General features: G+C 43.9%; 1 protein-coding gene across 22 annotated transcripts; it reads left to right on the top strand.

Moving 5' to 3' along the window:
* Positions 1-61: 61 nt before the first annotated feature.
* On the top strand, positions 62-13,108 carry LOC110506563 (rho family-interacting cell polarization regulator 1). 22 transcript variants are annotated; one of them, XM_090222373.1, is made up of 18 exons: positions 121-522; positions 3,231-3,315; positions 3,639-3,759; positions 3,882-3,960; positions 4,135-4,158; positions 4,289-4,342; positions 4,565-4,714; positions 4,967-5,030; positions 5,200-5,243; positions 5,333-5,458; positions 5,730-5,878; positions 6,162-6,270; positions 6,773-6,886; positions 9,322-10,014; positions 10,089-10,270; positions 10,585-10,687; positions 10,784-10,916; positions 12,533-13,108. In XM_090222373.1, the coding sequence occupies exons 3-18, from the start codon at positions 3,668-3,670 to the stop codon at positions 12,598-12,600; spliced, it is 2,184 nt and encodes a 727-aa protein (XP_090078499.1). In that variant the 5' UTR covers positions 121-522; positions 3,231-3,315; positions 3,639-3,667; the 3' UTR covers positions 12,601-13,108. The 22 variants fall into 22 exon arrangements, 15 of the variants coding, with proteins under 15 accessions (XP_021441952.3, XP_090078492.1, XP_090078491.1 ...); XM_021586277.3 differs by lacking the exon at positions 6,773-6,886 and having other exon boundaries at positions 62-522; XR_016492277.1 differs by lacking the exon at positions 6,773-6,886 and having other exon boundaries at positions 93-502; positions 10,588-10,687; positions 10,762-10,916.
* The last annotated feature ends 77 nt before the right edge of the window (positions 13,109-13,185 follow it).

The raw sequence follows: 13,185 nt of genomic DNA, 5'->3' as shown, positions 1-13,185 counted from the left end.
TTGTATTAAACATTGTGTTTCTGTGTGTGTGAGAGAGAAGGAAATAAATGTGCCAGAAGCTGTTTCTATTGGCCCCTAGTGCAGATGGGTATGTGCGACGCTTGATGGCTCCAGAACACTGCAAGCAAATCCTGAAACGTCGTCGATGTTTATGGAGAACTTATTTTCAGCTCCCCTTCCTATTCCCGAGATATAACGGGAAATTTATAGTCACAAACCGACGCGCTTTTTCCGTTTACCCCGACCGAACGCCACACCCCTTACTAGGGGAGGGGTTTAAACCCCGAGGCGTCTCCAGGAGAAGAGGGGGAGGGGGAGGAGGAGATGGGAGAGAGTGACAGTGACAAAGTTAAAAAAAATTGTTGGGAGTCCGAGTAAGGATAGCAGGACAGCGCCCATGCTGAAATAGGATAGGCCTACCTTTTTATTCTCACATCGAAACATCGGACTCTCGTGCTCCGGTCGGAATAGCGGCGATTGAAACATCGGGTCCTATGGACATGTACGTAACAACAGCAATTTGTAAGAATCATTTCCCTTTAATTTTCTAATGGGGTGGGGGTTGCATCTATAGCGTAATTTACAGTTTACAGTGTTATTTTCGGCTTTCTCACACTCTTCCGTTATGTGGCAAAGTGACAGTGTGAGCCAGTGCTCATAAGTAAATGTTCTGGTAGGCTACTAAACGTTTTTAACTAGGCTTGGTTTTGTTCAAATTGAAAGTCATGTCATTTTCAAAAAAAATCGTGACCGATAATACATCCTACTTTTATTTTTTGGTGACACAGAGGAGAAAACAACCACAAACACTGGCTCAAGAGTCAGTTTACTGGGTGGCAAACTTTGAGGCCATGTTCCAACTCAGTGGAGCATCCTAAACGCTGCGTAAATGCGCTGTTTTGGAGTTGTTCGCCATTGCCTATGTCGTCCATGTATGTCTGTGTCTTTGACGATAATCCCGTAATCTCTAATCCAAAGTACTCCAAATGCTTTTTTTCACACCGCTGGGTGTCTGTCAATCTGTCTATGGGTTTCTCTACATCTCTCCACATGGTCCTTCCTTTATAACCTGTGTTAGTTTATTCATGCAGGGGACAAGTCCCCATCACCCCTACCCAGAATGTAATTTTTGCCACCATTGTCAAAACCGACAGCATGGCCCTGCTTGTGCAGTGCAGAATGGATTTGACAGAGCTCCACATACACAACAGTGCAAGGCCACTGTCTCACAGTGATGACCTCATGGTATCATTGAATTGATCTCTTCACTGACTACATTATTACTATAATCTGTAAGTCAAACCCTTTTTAGGGAGATCGTTCACAAGAAGGCTAACCGTGTCCTGTAAATATTACAAAGTTACAGTGGAGTACGACTTGCAGTAGGTTATAGCAGGATGGTCAAGAAATATTGGATGGTTTGCATAAGGTCCATAGAGTATGGCTTCGTGTGTTTGTGTGTAAGAGTGTGACTTGCTGCTCATGTGCTGGCCTGCTGAGTGTGTGGGAACAGCTCTATGGAAACGCAGCCTCGTGGGGTCATTTTTACAATCTGTCCTTTGTGTGCCAGTCGCCTCTGTAGAGGATTTAATAATAGCTAATGATCCAATCATCTGCTCACTAACACTGGTGAAGAAAGGGGTACACACACAGAAAAACATAAACATCACAAATATAGATCTACTGCAGTCTACACCTGGATCGAGGTGGCACTGGCAGGGATTGAGTTTCGGGATTTGTGTGTTTGGAGGAAAATGTTTGGGATGAGAGGTGACTGTGTGTTTTGTGTATGTGTCTATGTTAGTGAATGTGTTGGCTGGTAAAAAAAAAATAAGAATCCATAAAATGTAGTAGACTGCCTTCATTTATCAGATTTGTTACCCAAACCACACCTCTATCCAAAACTAAACCTGACCTTGACTAACCCAAACTAATCCTCTCAGCGTCCGGCTTGGATTAAGGATTAAACTGGACGCTTGGAATTCAGCATGGTCTAAGGATTTCCCAATCTTAGACCAGAAATCACTTGGACAGTTCCATGGTGATGGTTGAGGTTGGATGTGTGCATTATTTTATTGTCCATTTAAATAGGCATCAAATTAAGATTATTTTAGTTTATCGGTTCATCTGTCCTTCTCTCCGTCTCTCTCTGCCTGCCACTTACTCTCTCACAGAAACACCCAACCACAAAGATGCAGGGTGGAGTAAGGGTAACTAACACTGTTTGGGATAGTAATTGGTAATAAGTGGTTTGAGTGTTCTGTGTAAAAGGTAGGCTACTGCTGAGTCGTCATGTCAGTTTCATCTACAGGCGTGTGGAGTTTAAGCCTCGCCTCAGCTCATTTACTGAACCTTTGTATTAATTTAGGTTTGGCCTTCGCTAGTAAGATCAAGTTTAGCCTTTAATCCTTTTGTGTTACTGTCTTATCATAGCTAAGACACTTACCCTGTGGGGTGGCTGTAACGCTTATTACACTCTGTTCTTGGAGAGGCTCTGTTCATGGTGACTGTACATGTGGCTGGTGTCTTGCTTGTTTAGACTGTTATTGGATTCTCTTTTCCAGAGTACTTCAACCAGAACATTTTGTAGTGTGTGTGCTTGTGTAATGCGTATGACACAGTGGACACACATGCAATCTAACAAATGCCTTGAATATATGAGCAGGAGGAAGAGTGGCAGTTTTACACTCTTTCACACACTCCTACTCGTATGTGTACACTTGCACACACAGATGGTTTTATATTCCTGGCCCAAGCTCCTCTGTAGAATTTCCTGTGTAGAGTCAGCCATCAGACTTCCTGTATTCAGGATTGGATGCAGAGGGGGTGGGGGACCGGGGTAATGGGGAACAGGAAAGGAGAGCAAGGAAGTGTTTGCTGGAGTCAGTGTTGGTTGTTGAGCTATGTACAATGCAGCCACATAATATTGGACACGACACAGCAGACGAGCTCTGAGGGAAGGAGGGGAAGTAAGTGGGTGGGAGCTAGGCTATGGTCTGTTAAATGGCTCTCCTTCCCCATACGCATTTTGTCTTCTACAATATCTCATCAACGGTCATGAGAACTTGTTCTCAACTAGCTTACCTGGTTAAATAAAGGTGAAATTAAAAAATGAAGGAAAGGATGCTTTTAAAATAAGCTATGGGATGGAGTATGGTAGAGAGTAAGGGGAGAAAGAGAGCGTGTGTGTGCAACCTGTAATGTCTTCCCTCCTGTTCCTTTACATACAGGACGTGTCCTAGGATCTGTGGAAGCCTCCCCACCGTGCTACGTCGTCCCAGCATGCAGTAGGGGCAGTACACCTTAACTCCACAGGTAAGACACACATGCACACACACAGACACTCTCCACACCTGAATGCTGTAACACACTGACTGCTGGCATACAGACAAAAGCAAGTCCATTCTGCAGTGTCTGTGAACTGTGACTTTATCTTCCTCATTGAGCCAAATCTACTCATTGTGTCTGTGTGTCTGGCTGCCTGTGTGTGTACTAGTCACTTATCCTCTTCACCCCCTGTGGAGTACGAAGCCACGACGAGCAAACACCATTGCATGTGTGTGTGTTGTCTCTCTCTCTCTTAATCTTCAGTACTCCACTATGTCTATTACAAAGTATCTTTCTCTCTCTGTGTTAAGTTCACGGCATCGCCATCTAAAGAACCAGGATGTTTACAGGTTCTACCAAGAACCCAACCCCTAAAATACCTCAGCCTGAGCGGCTGGACGAGGTGTACTCTGCACTGAGGAGAGGCCTACAGTGAGCACACACACACACACACACACACCACTGGCCTGGCTGTTGTAACAGACAGGTCGAGAGCGAGACAGGAAATGGTTCAAAGTGAAACAGGAAATGACATCACAATGCTGTGTTCTCAGGTCATTCCTGCAGGTCCACCAGCTGGAGCTGGACAGCCTGGGGCAGCAGATCAGAGAGAGCAAGAGAAATGGCCGTCTGGTGAGAACACACACCACCAATCACACCAGTACTACTAACCCATCATCATCACACTAGCCAATGCCACTCGCAACTTCTGACTTAGGGGACGTTTAATTTCTTAGGACAGTCTGTTAGAGTAATACTGTGTGCAAGGTGATGTTAACTGTTATATGCCTCCCTTCCTCTCTGTAGGGGTCTCTGTATGAGTTGGATAAGGTGGGTTTCAATCACACCAGGGAAGATGACTGTATTAATTCACAACTCTATTAATAAACCAATTGAATATGTACATTTTGGGGTGATTTAATTACTGAATAACTTGTCTTTGATCTTTGTGCTTTATCAGCAAGTGAAGGCCATAGAGAGATTTATGCGTCGCTTAGAGTTCCACCTCAGCAAGGTATGACTTTGAGTGTGTTTGTGCATCTGCAGTGCAGTCAGTAAGATACCTGTTAGCCATACATTTGTCATAGTGTTGTCATAATGCTGTAACTACAGAGTAGACTCTGTTTTTTTATAGGGTAACCATCTCTAATACTTTTTGGTAGCAGATTAAGGAGCTTTGCAGGTCTGCATCACCATAGTGTTTCTGCACAGCTGTAATGTTGCTGTAACGTTCCAGGTAGAGGAGCTGTACGATGCTTACTGTATGCAGCGTCGGCTGAGGGATGGGGCCAGCAAGATGGTGGCAGCCTTTAACTCTGCCACAGGGAGCAAGGAGGCACGGGAGAGCCTGAATGAGGCCAACAGGGGCTACAGGGAGTACACTGAGGTAAGGGGCAGGGGCTTATGGGTACACTGGCGAGATGTGTTAGAGAACAAGGCTAGTCGCTCTTTCAATAGCGCCTTTTTAACGTTTAAAACAGCCGTTTACAGAATGGAAAGTAAGGTAAATTAAGCCTTGAAATAAGTCATTTATCAGAAATAAGAGTTTGACTGCAATGTCATGTTGCTCTGACAACAAACATCAGAATATTATTGATATGAATGACTCATTCTCTCTCTCTCTCGTGTCTCGCTGCAGCACATGTGTTCCCTGGAGAGTGAACTGGAGAACCAGATGGGAGAGTTTCATATCAAGATGAAAGGTGAGTAATTTTCTCACCCTCCACTTACCCCCTCTTCTCCCACCAATTTGTTCTGGTCCTCAAGCCCAACTGTTCTTACCACCTCCTCGCTCTCTTTCTCTCTCTCATTCTAGTGTTCTCCCTGTGAGCATATGTTATGTGCTGTAACTGTATGTCTCCTGTATTGCAGGTCTGGTTGGCTATGCACGGTTGTGTGCAGGAGACCAATATGAGGTGAGAATAACTAATGGACACACACTGACACATACACACATGCAGTATGCGCACACACATGAGGCACTGATGGTACCCTTGACCCCCAGGTCCTGATGCGTTACGGCCGTCAGCGCTGGCGGATGAAAGGTCGTGTGGAGGTCAGCAGTAAACAAGTGTGGGACAGTGAGGACAATGTCTTCCTGCCTCTCATCACAGAGCTCCTGTCAATCAAGGTGAGAAAGCCCTTTGGATGGAGCATGATAGTGTTTATGATCAAATCAGTATTTACTGTAATTAACTCTGGATGAATGTGTTTGTGTTTATAATAACATATTGATATTATAAACATGTTTATAATAACTGTTATTACTGTATTGCCATGTTATTATCACATTATTGTACACAAACAGCAAAAATACCCAGAACTTAACAATAGTCCTAAAAAACATCACTTACCGCCACCATTCAACTGACTGTGGTTTATTTTCCGTTATGGTTGCCAAGGTGACTGAGCTGAAGAGCTTGGCCAATCACGTGGTGGTTGGCAGTGTGTCTTGTGAGACACTTGACCTGTTCTGTCCGCTGCCTCAGACGGTTGCCGTGGATATCAACGACTTGGGGACAGTAAAACTGAACCTAGAGGTCAACTGGAGGTCAGTCTCACCTCAATCATCCCTGTTTACCACTTCCCCCTGTCTCACCTTCCTCCACCTCAACCCCTGTTCCACCTTCATCTATCTCCCCATTCTATTGGTGATAGCCAAACCAGGCCATTTGTGAAGGGAAAGAGTGCTGTTTGTGTTAAGACTGACTCATACGTTTGTCAGTAGTAATAAACACACGATACAGCTTTCTATAAAATACATCTCTAATGTAATTATATTGCCCTCTCTCGCTCTCTCACACACTATCCTTCTCTCTCTCTCGCTCTCTCAGTCCATTTGATAAAGATGACCAGACCTCATCCTCCAGTACGGTTTCCAAGCGCTTTTTGTCCAATCAGAGCCCTCCAGACACACCTTCCATGCGCGAGCAGGTGTTTTATGTGAGTCATACCTTGGCCTCCCTGCCTCTCTCCCCAGCTTTAACCTATGCTTAAGTCAGCAGTTCATAATTGTCTGGAAAACCTAAATATTGTATTGTTTTATTGATGTAATTATAACCATTGATTACTACTCGCTATTATTAGTTTGTTCTGTTTCAGCTGCCCCCTGGCTGCTGTGTTTGTAGAGGTAGCAGTGGTGTGTGTGTGTGATTGTAATAGAGGTGTGTGAATCAGTGAGCTGTGTAGGAGAGGAGTGTGTGAGCGTACAAGATCGGGTTGTGGACCGTGTGAGTGTATTGGTGAGCTATGTAAATGTAGGAGAGAAGTGTGTGAGGATAGCAATGAGTTGTGTGAAGAGTGGAGATCTGGTTGTGGAGTGAATGAGGGTACCAGTGATATGTGTGAGAACAGAAATTAGTATGAATGTAGCTGTGGTTCTCTTAGCTGTTTAATAGTGGTTGAGTAGTAGTCCAATTTCTCCCTCTTCCTCGCCGCGCTGAAGAGCATTTCTCCTCGGAGCAGGGCCAGACTGGGCCAACGCTGGTCAACGTTGGAGGTGTTCCGTGACACCTTGGCAGACAGGCTCTCTCCACCCAGCCGCGTCCACTCACAGTTGGTGTGTGGCTGCATACAGTTGAAGAAGTGTGGTTGTCTGTAGTTGAAATATGGTGGTCTGGTTAGTGTGTGGTGGTTTGTAGTCAAGTCATGATTTTCAGTGTTCTGTACTTGGTAAATGTGAACTAGCCAGTGAGTGAGTCTTGGTCCATGTAGTCTGATCATTGCAATTTTCTGAAATGCAGTGCCATCTACGGAATTTGATTATTTTATCCTTCAGATATATTGAAAATCATGTTTGTATTTAAAGTGTATATTCAGTGTGCAGTGCTGGTATAATTGTTGTCATTTAATGGTGTTTTTGCCAAGATAAGTGTGTGACAGCAACACTGGGTCATCAAAATAGGAATTTAAATTCTCCTTTCCAGATGGAAATAAATATAGTGCCTTGCGAAAGTATTCGGCCCCCTTGAACTTTGCGACCTTTTGCCACATTTCAGGCTTCAAACATAACGATATAAAACTGTATTTTTTTGTGAAGAATCAACAACAAGTGGGACACAATCATGAAGTGGAACGACATTTATTGGATATTTAAAACTTTTTTAACAAATCAAAAACTGAAAAATTGGGCGTGCAAAATTATTCAGCCCCTTTACTTTCAGCGCAGCAAACTCTCTCCAGAAGTTCAGTGAGGATCTCTGAATGATCCAATGTTGACCTAAATGACTAATGATGATAAATACAATCCACCTGTGTGTAATCAAGTCTCCGTATAAATGCACCTGCACTGTGATAGTCTCAGAGGTCCGTTAAAAGCGCAGAGAGCATCATGAAGAACAAGGAACACACCAGGCAGGTCCGAGATACTGTTGTGAAGAAGTTTAAAGCCGGATTTGGATACAAAAGATTTCCCAAGCTTTAAACATCCCAAGGAGCACTGTGCAAGCGATAATATTGAAATGGAAGGAGTATCAGACCACTGCAAATCTACCAAGACCTGGCCGTCCCTCTAAACTTTCAGCTCATACAAGGAGAAGACTGATCAGAGATCAATCAATCAAATTTATTTTATATAGCCCTTCGTACATCGGCTGATATCTCAAAGTGCTGTACATAAACCCAGCCTAAAACCCCAAACAGCAAGCAATGCAGGTGTAGAAGCACGGCGGCTAGGAAAAACTCCCTAGAAAGGCCAAAACCTAGGAAGAAACCTAGAGAGGAACCAGGCTATGTGGGGTGGCCAGTCCTCTTCTGGCTGTGCCGGGTGGAGATTATAACAAAACATGGTCAAGATGTTCAAATGTTCATAAATGACCAGCATGGTCGAATAATAATAAGGCAGAATAGTTGAAACTGGAGCAGCAGCACAGTCAGGTGGACTGGTGCAGCCAAGAGGCCCATGATCACTCTGGATGAACTGCAGAGATCTACAGCTGAGGTGGGAGACTCTGTCCATCGGACAACAATCAGTCGTATATTGCACAAATCTGGCCTTTATGGAAGAGTGGCAAGAAGAAAGCCATTTCTTAAAGATATCCATAAAAAGTGTTGTTTAAAGTTTGCCACAAGCCACCTGGGAGACACACCAAACATGTGGAAGAAGGTGCTCCAGTCAGATGAAACCAAAATTGAACTTTTTGGCAACAATGCAAAACGTTATGTTTGGCGTAAAAGCAACACAGCTGAACACACCATCCCCACTGTCAAACATGGTGGTGGCAGCATCATGGTTTGGGCCTGCTTTTCTTCAGCAGGGACAGGGAAGATGGTTAAAATTGATGGGAAGATGGATGGAGCCAAATACAGGACCATTCTGGAAGAATGGAGAGTCTCAGAAGACCTGAGACTGGGATGGAGATTTGTCTTCCAACAAGACAATGATCCAAAACATAAAGCAAAATCTACAATGGAATGGTTCAAAAATAAACATATCCAGGTGTTAGAATGGCCAAGTCAAAGTCCAGACCTGAATCCAATCGAGAATCTGTGGAAAGAACTGAAAACTGCTGTTCACAAATGCTCTCCATCCAACCTCACTGAGCTCGAGCTGTTTTGCAAGGAGGAATGGGAAAACATTTCAGTCTCTCGATGTGCAAAACTGATAGAGACATACCCCAAGCGACTTACAGCTGTAATCGCAGCAAAAGGTGGCGCTACAAAGTATTAACTTAAGGGGTCTGAATAATTTTGCACGCCCAATTTTTCAGTTTTTGATTTGTTAAAAAAGTTTGAAATATCCAATAAATGTTGTTCCACTTCATGATTGTGTCCCACTTGTTGTTGATTCTTCACAAAAAAATACAGTTTTATATCTTTATGTTTGAAGCCTAAAATGTGGCAAAAGGTCGCAAAGTTCAAGGGGGCCGAATACTTTCGCAAGGCACTGTATATTTTTGTTTTCCATATTTTGTCAGATGGACTTGGCTGTTATTAATATCTTTCTCTCTTCCTCTGCCTCCACCCCTTTTATCTCTCATTTATCATCCTCTGTAGTCTCTATTGAGGAGACCAGGGGAGCTGGAGAATGGTACAGTCTGGTCAAACTCCTCTGAATCATCAGACGACTCTTCCAGCCCAGCCATGGGACACACACACAGGATGATGGCCACTCACAGCCTGCAGACCACACCCACTATCCAGATCTCCTTCAACCCCCGCCAATCAAGCGTCTCTACCCCATCCCTCTCTTCCAATCATGAGGAAGGGGAGCCAGGCACCACCAAGGGATTTGGCGAAACAGACTCTGTGATGTGTACACTGCTGAATGGCCATTTGAAGTGTTCTCGATCTCTCAGCCATATCAGTGAGAGAGCCATAGACTGTGCTTCGACTAACAGGTTGTCTGACCAATCAGTTGAATCCTCTGAAACGCCAGAATCCCTACCCCGCTTAGACCTTGAAGGCTCCTATGTGGCTTCTCACTGCTCTAACCAGGACATGCATGAAGCCTTGGACTTGCCTGAATCTGGGGGCCCAGAGTCATGCGTTTCAACCCCAGTGGATCAGGGTGATGCTCCTCCGGCCTCAACACTGCAGGTTGAGAAGCCTAGGGCTGGAGTAGAGCCTCTTCCCACAGACCGTGTACTGGGAGAGGGACTGAGGGAGGAAAAGTCCTCCACGGAACACAATCACAGACTCCAATCTACCCAGCCACAAGAGCTAACGCTACCAGAAGAGACAGTGACTGTGAGTGTATGTGACAGGTGTGTGGGTAGACATGTAATTGTGTGATGTGTGTACTAAGTCTCTTTCCTCCATAGGGTCGATCTCACAGTAGGTCCTCCAGCTTCACTCAGGAAGTTGAGACTGCCCTGGAGAGCTTTGATTTTCTCAACTGCTCTGACCTTGATGATGATGAAGAAGAGGAGAAAGAACAAGAAGAAGATGAACAGGAGAGGGATGAGAAGGAGAAGGAAGACAAGACAAGGGACTCTGCTGATAGGTCAGCATTCTCTTCTCTTATGTATCAGGCTCTAACTGAACTCATCCTGCCATCTAGTGTTTGGAAAGCGGAATGGTACGTGAATTTAATTGAGTCTTGATGGTGGATTTAGTTTGTATAATACTGGGTGAAGTTGCATAGTGCTGTTTTCTAATGCTGTACTCCCACACTTCTTTGAATGTGCCCAAATCCTTCATATCCATTTCCGTCCACAGAACTGTTTGCTCAATATTTTGTATTACACAGAGTGAGTCTGTGTGTGAGTGTGTATGTCAGATTGTGGTCTGTAATATTCTCCTTTTTGCTGTCCTCAGTAGTGATGAGTGTGAGGACGATGTTATAGAAATCATTGTCGAGGCCCCTGAAGGCTTCCGGAATGAGGACTGTTCTCCTGTAGATGCAGACTGCAGCTCTGAGGTAATGATAATGATCATGAGGGTATGCATGTATAAATAGTGCCTTAAATTTCAGTGTTCTAAACTGTAGACAAGTTTGCATGTAAAATTTACGTAGGAGGAAAGTAGCGAGCAGCTGCAGGCCTCCAGTGAGACAAGGGATGAGCAGGAGGAAGAAAAGGAGAAAGTGGAAGACAAGAAGGAGGAGGAGCAGATTACAGAGAAGGACATCCCTGCCAGGCAGGAGCATGGTGAGAGGGGAGGGTCAAAACAGGGGAAACTGCTAACTTGAGAGTGATTTGAAGTGGGAGTGGTGTTGATCGAGATGTGTGATTTGTAAATACAGTGCATTCTGAAAGTATTCAGACCCTTTCACTTTTTCCACATGTTACGTTAGTCTTATTCTATTTGTTGGGGGGTACAAATTTATTACAAATAAACAACTTAAATATTATATTTACATAAGTATTCAGACCCTTTACTCAGTACTTTGTTTAAGGACCTTTGGCAGCGATTACAGCCTCGAGTCTTCTTGGGTATGACGCTACAAGTTAAATAGAGGTTGCCTGGTTAAATGAAAATAAAACAAGCTTGGCACACCTGTATTTGAGGAGTTTCTTCCATTCTTCTCTACAGATCCTCTCAAGCTCTGTCAGGTTCGATGGGGAGCGTCGCTGTACAGCTATTTTCAGTTCTCTCCAGAGATGTTCAATCTGGTTCAAGTCCAGGATCTGGCTGGGCCACTCAGATACTTGTTACGAAGCCACTATTGCGTTGTCTTGGCTGTGTGCATAGGGTCATTGTCCTGTTGGAAGGTGAACCTTCGCCCCAGTCTGAGGTCCTGAGCACTCAGGAGCAGGTTTTCATCAAGGATCTCTCTCTGTACTTTGCTCTGTTCATCTTTCCCTTGATCTTGACTAGTCTCCCATTTGCTGCCGCTGAAAAACATCCCCACAGCATGCTGCCACCACCATGCTTCACCGTAGTGCCAGGTTTCCTCCAGACTTGACGCTTGGCATTCAGGCCGAAGAGTCTAATCTTGGTTTCATCAGACCATAGAATCTTATTTCTCATGGTCAGTGTCCTTTAGGTGCCTTTTGGCAAACTCCAAGCGGGTTGTCATGTGCCTTTTACTGTAGAGTGGCTTCTGGCCACTCTACCATAAGGCCTGATTGGTGGAGTGCTGCAGAGATGGTTGTCCTTCTGGAACTTTCTCCCATCTCCACAGAGGTACTCTGGAGCTCTGTCAAAGTAACCATCGGGTCCTTGGTCATCTCCCTGACCAAGGCCATTCCCCCGATTGCTCAGTTTGGCCAGGTCTAGAAAGAGTCTTGGTGGTTCCAAACCTTTTCCATTTAAGAATGATGGAGGCCACTGTGTTCTTGGGGACCTTCAATGCTGCGGACAATTCCTTCGACCTCTTGGCTTGGGTTTTGCTGTAACATGCACTGTCAACTGTGGGACCTTATATAGACAGGTGTGTGCCTTTCCAAATCATGTCCAATCAATTGAATTTACCACAGGGGGATTCCAAGTTGTAAAAACATCAAGGATGATCAGTGGAAACAGGATGCACCTGAGCTTAATTTTGAGTCTTGTAGCAAAGGGTCTGAATACTTATTAAAAATAAAAAATAAACAGAATGAACTTATTTACATAAATTAGCAAAAAATTATAAATCTGTTTTTGCCTTGTCGTTATGGGGTATGGTGTAGATTGAGGGGAAAAAATATTGAATCAATTTTAGAATATGACTAATGTAACAAAATGTGGAAAAAGTCAAGGTGTTTGAAAACTTTCTGAATGCACTGTATTGATTGTGGAGTTATCATTGGTGAAGAATAAGTTGTATTTATGCTTCATGCAGGTGATGAGGCATCCTGTGATGAGGAACCCCGCTCCATCCCCAGCATAATGGCCACCACTGTCCTTTAACATAATGGAGATGCCACTTCCTCAGACCATTATCGGATGCCATCCTAATCCCACCACTTTCCTAAGAGATCCTTACCATTTCACCACTAACAGATCAAAGAGCTCCGCTCCCCTTCTAGATCAGACAAGCGATTTCTGCCATGTGGGTGGAGATTGCGCAAATGAACAGAAATGTATTTGCTTCCCTCTCTCCACTCGTGATTGAAAACATTTATGACTATTGTTGTCCACTCATCCAAAGGCCACACGTATGCACACAGTCACCTTACAGTGAAGGTAGACATCTTTAGTCTAATGGAGCCTCTTCAATCAGAAAGTGCCTCAAGTTACAGAAAGGGGGATTGTCAGTTAACAAATACATGAAGAAAATGTACTTTTATTACGAACCAGAGAAGAATATGAGTATAGAGTTTTGATACATTGTTTATTTTTAGGATGACTTACAGATTGTGCACAATAAAATATACAATTATTTACTGTTTCATATAAATAAATAATGTTGAGCAAATATGTTGCCTGCTCTCAATTTTTAAAAACTTTATTATAAAAAAATATTTTGGTAAATCTACTACATTGGATGGTATT

The sequence above is a fragment of the Oncorhynchus mykiss genome, chromosome 26, assembly GCF_057628025.1.
Source record: "Oncorhynchus mykiss isolate SJ-2025 chromosome 26, ASM5762802v1, whole genome shotgun sequence".
Taxonomy (NCBI): Eukaryota; Metazoa; Chordata; class Actinopteri; order Salmoniformes; family Salmonidae; genus Oncorhynchus; species Oncorhynchus mykiss.
This window is presented reverse-complemented; position numbering and strand designations above follow the sequence as displayed.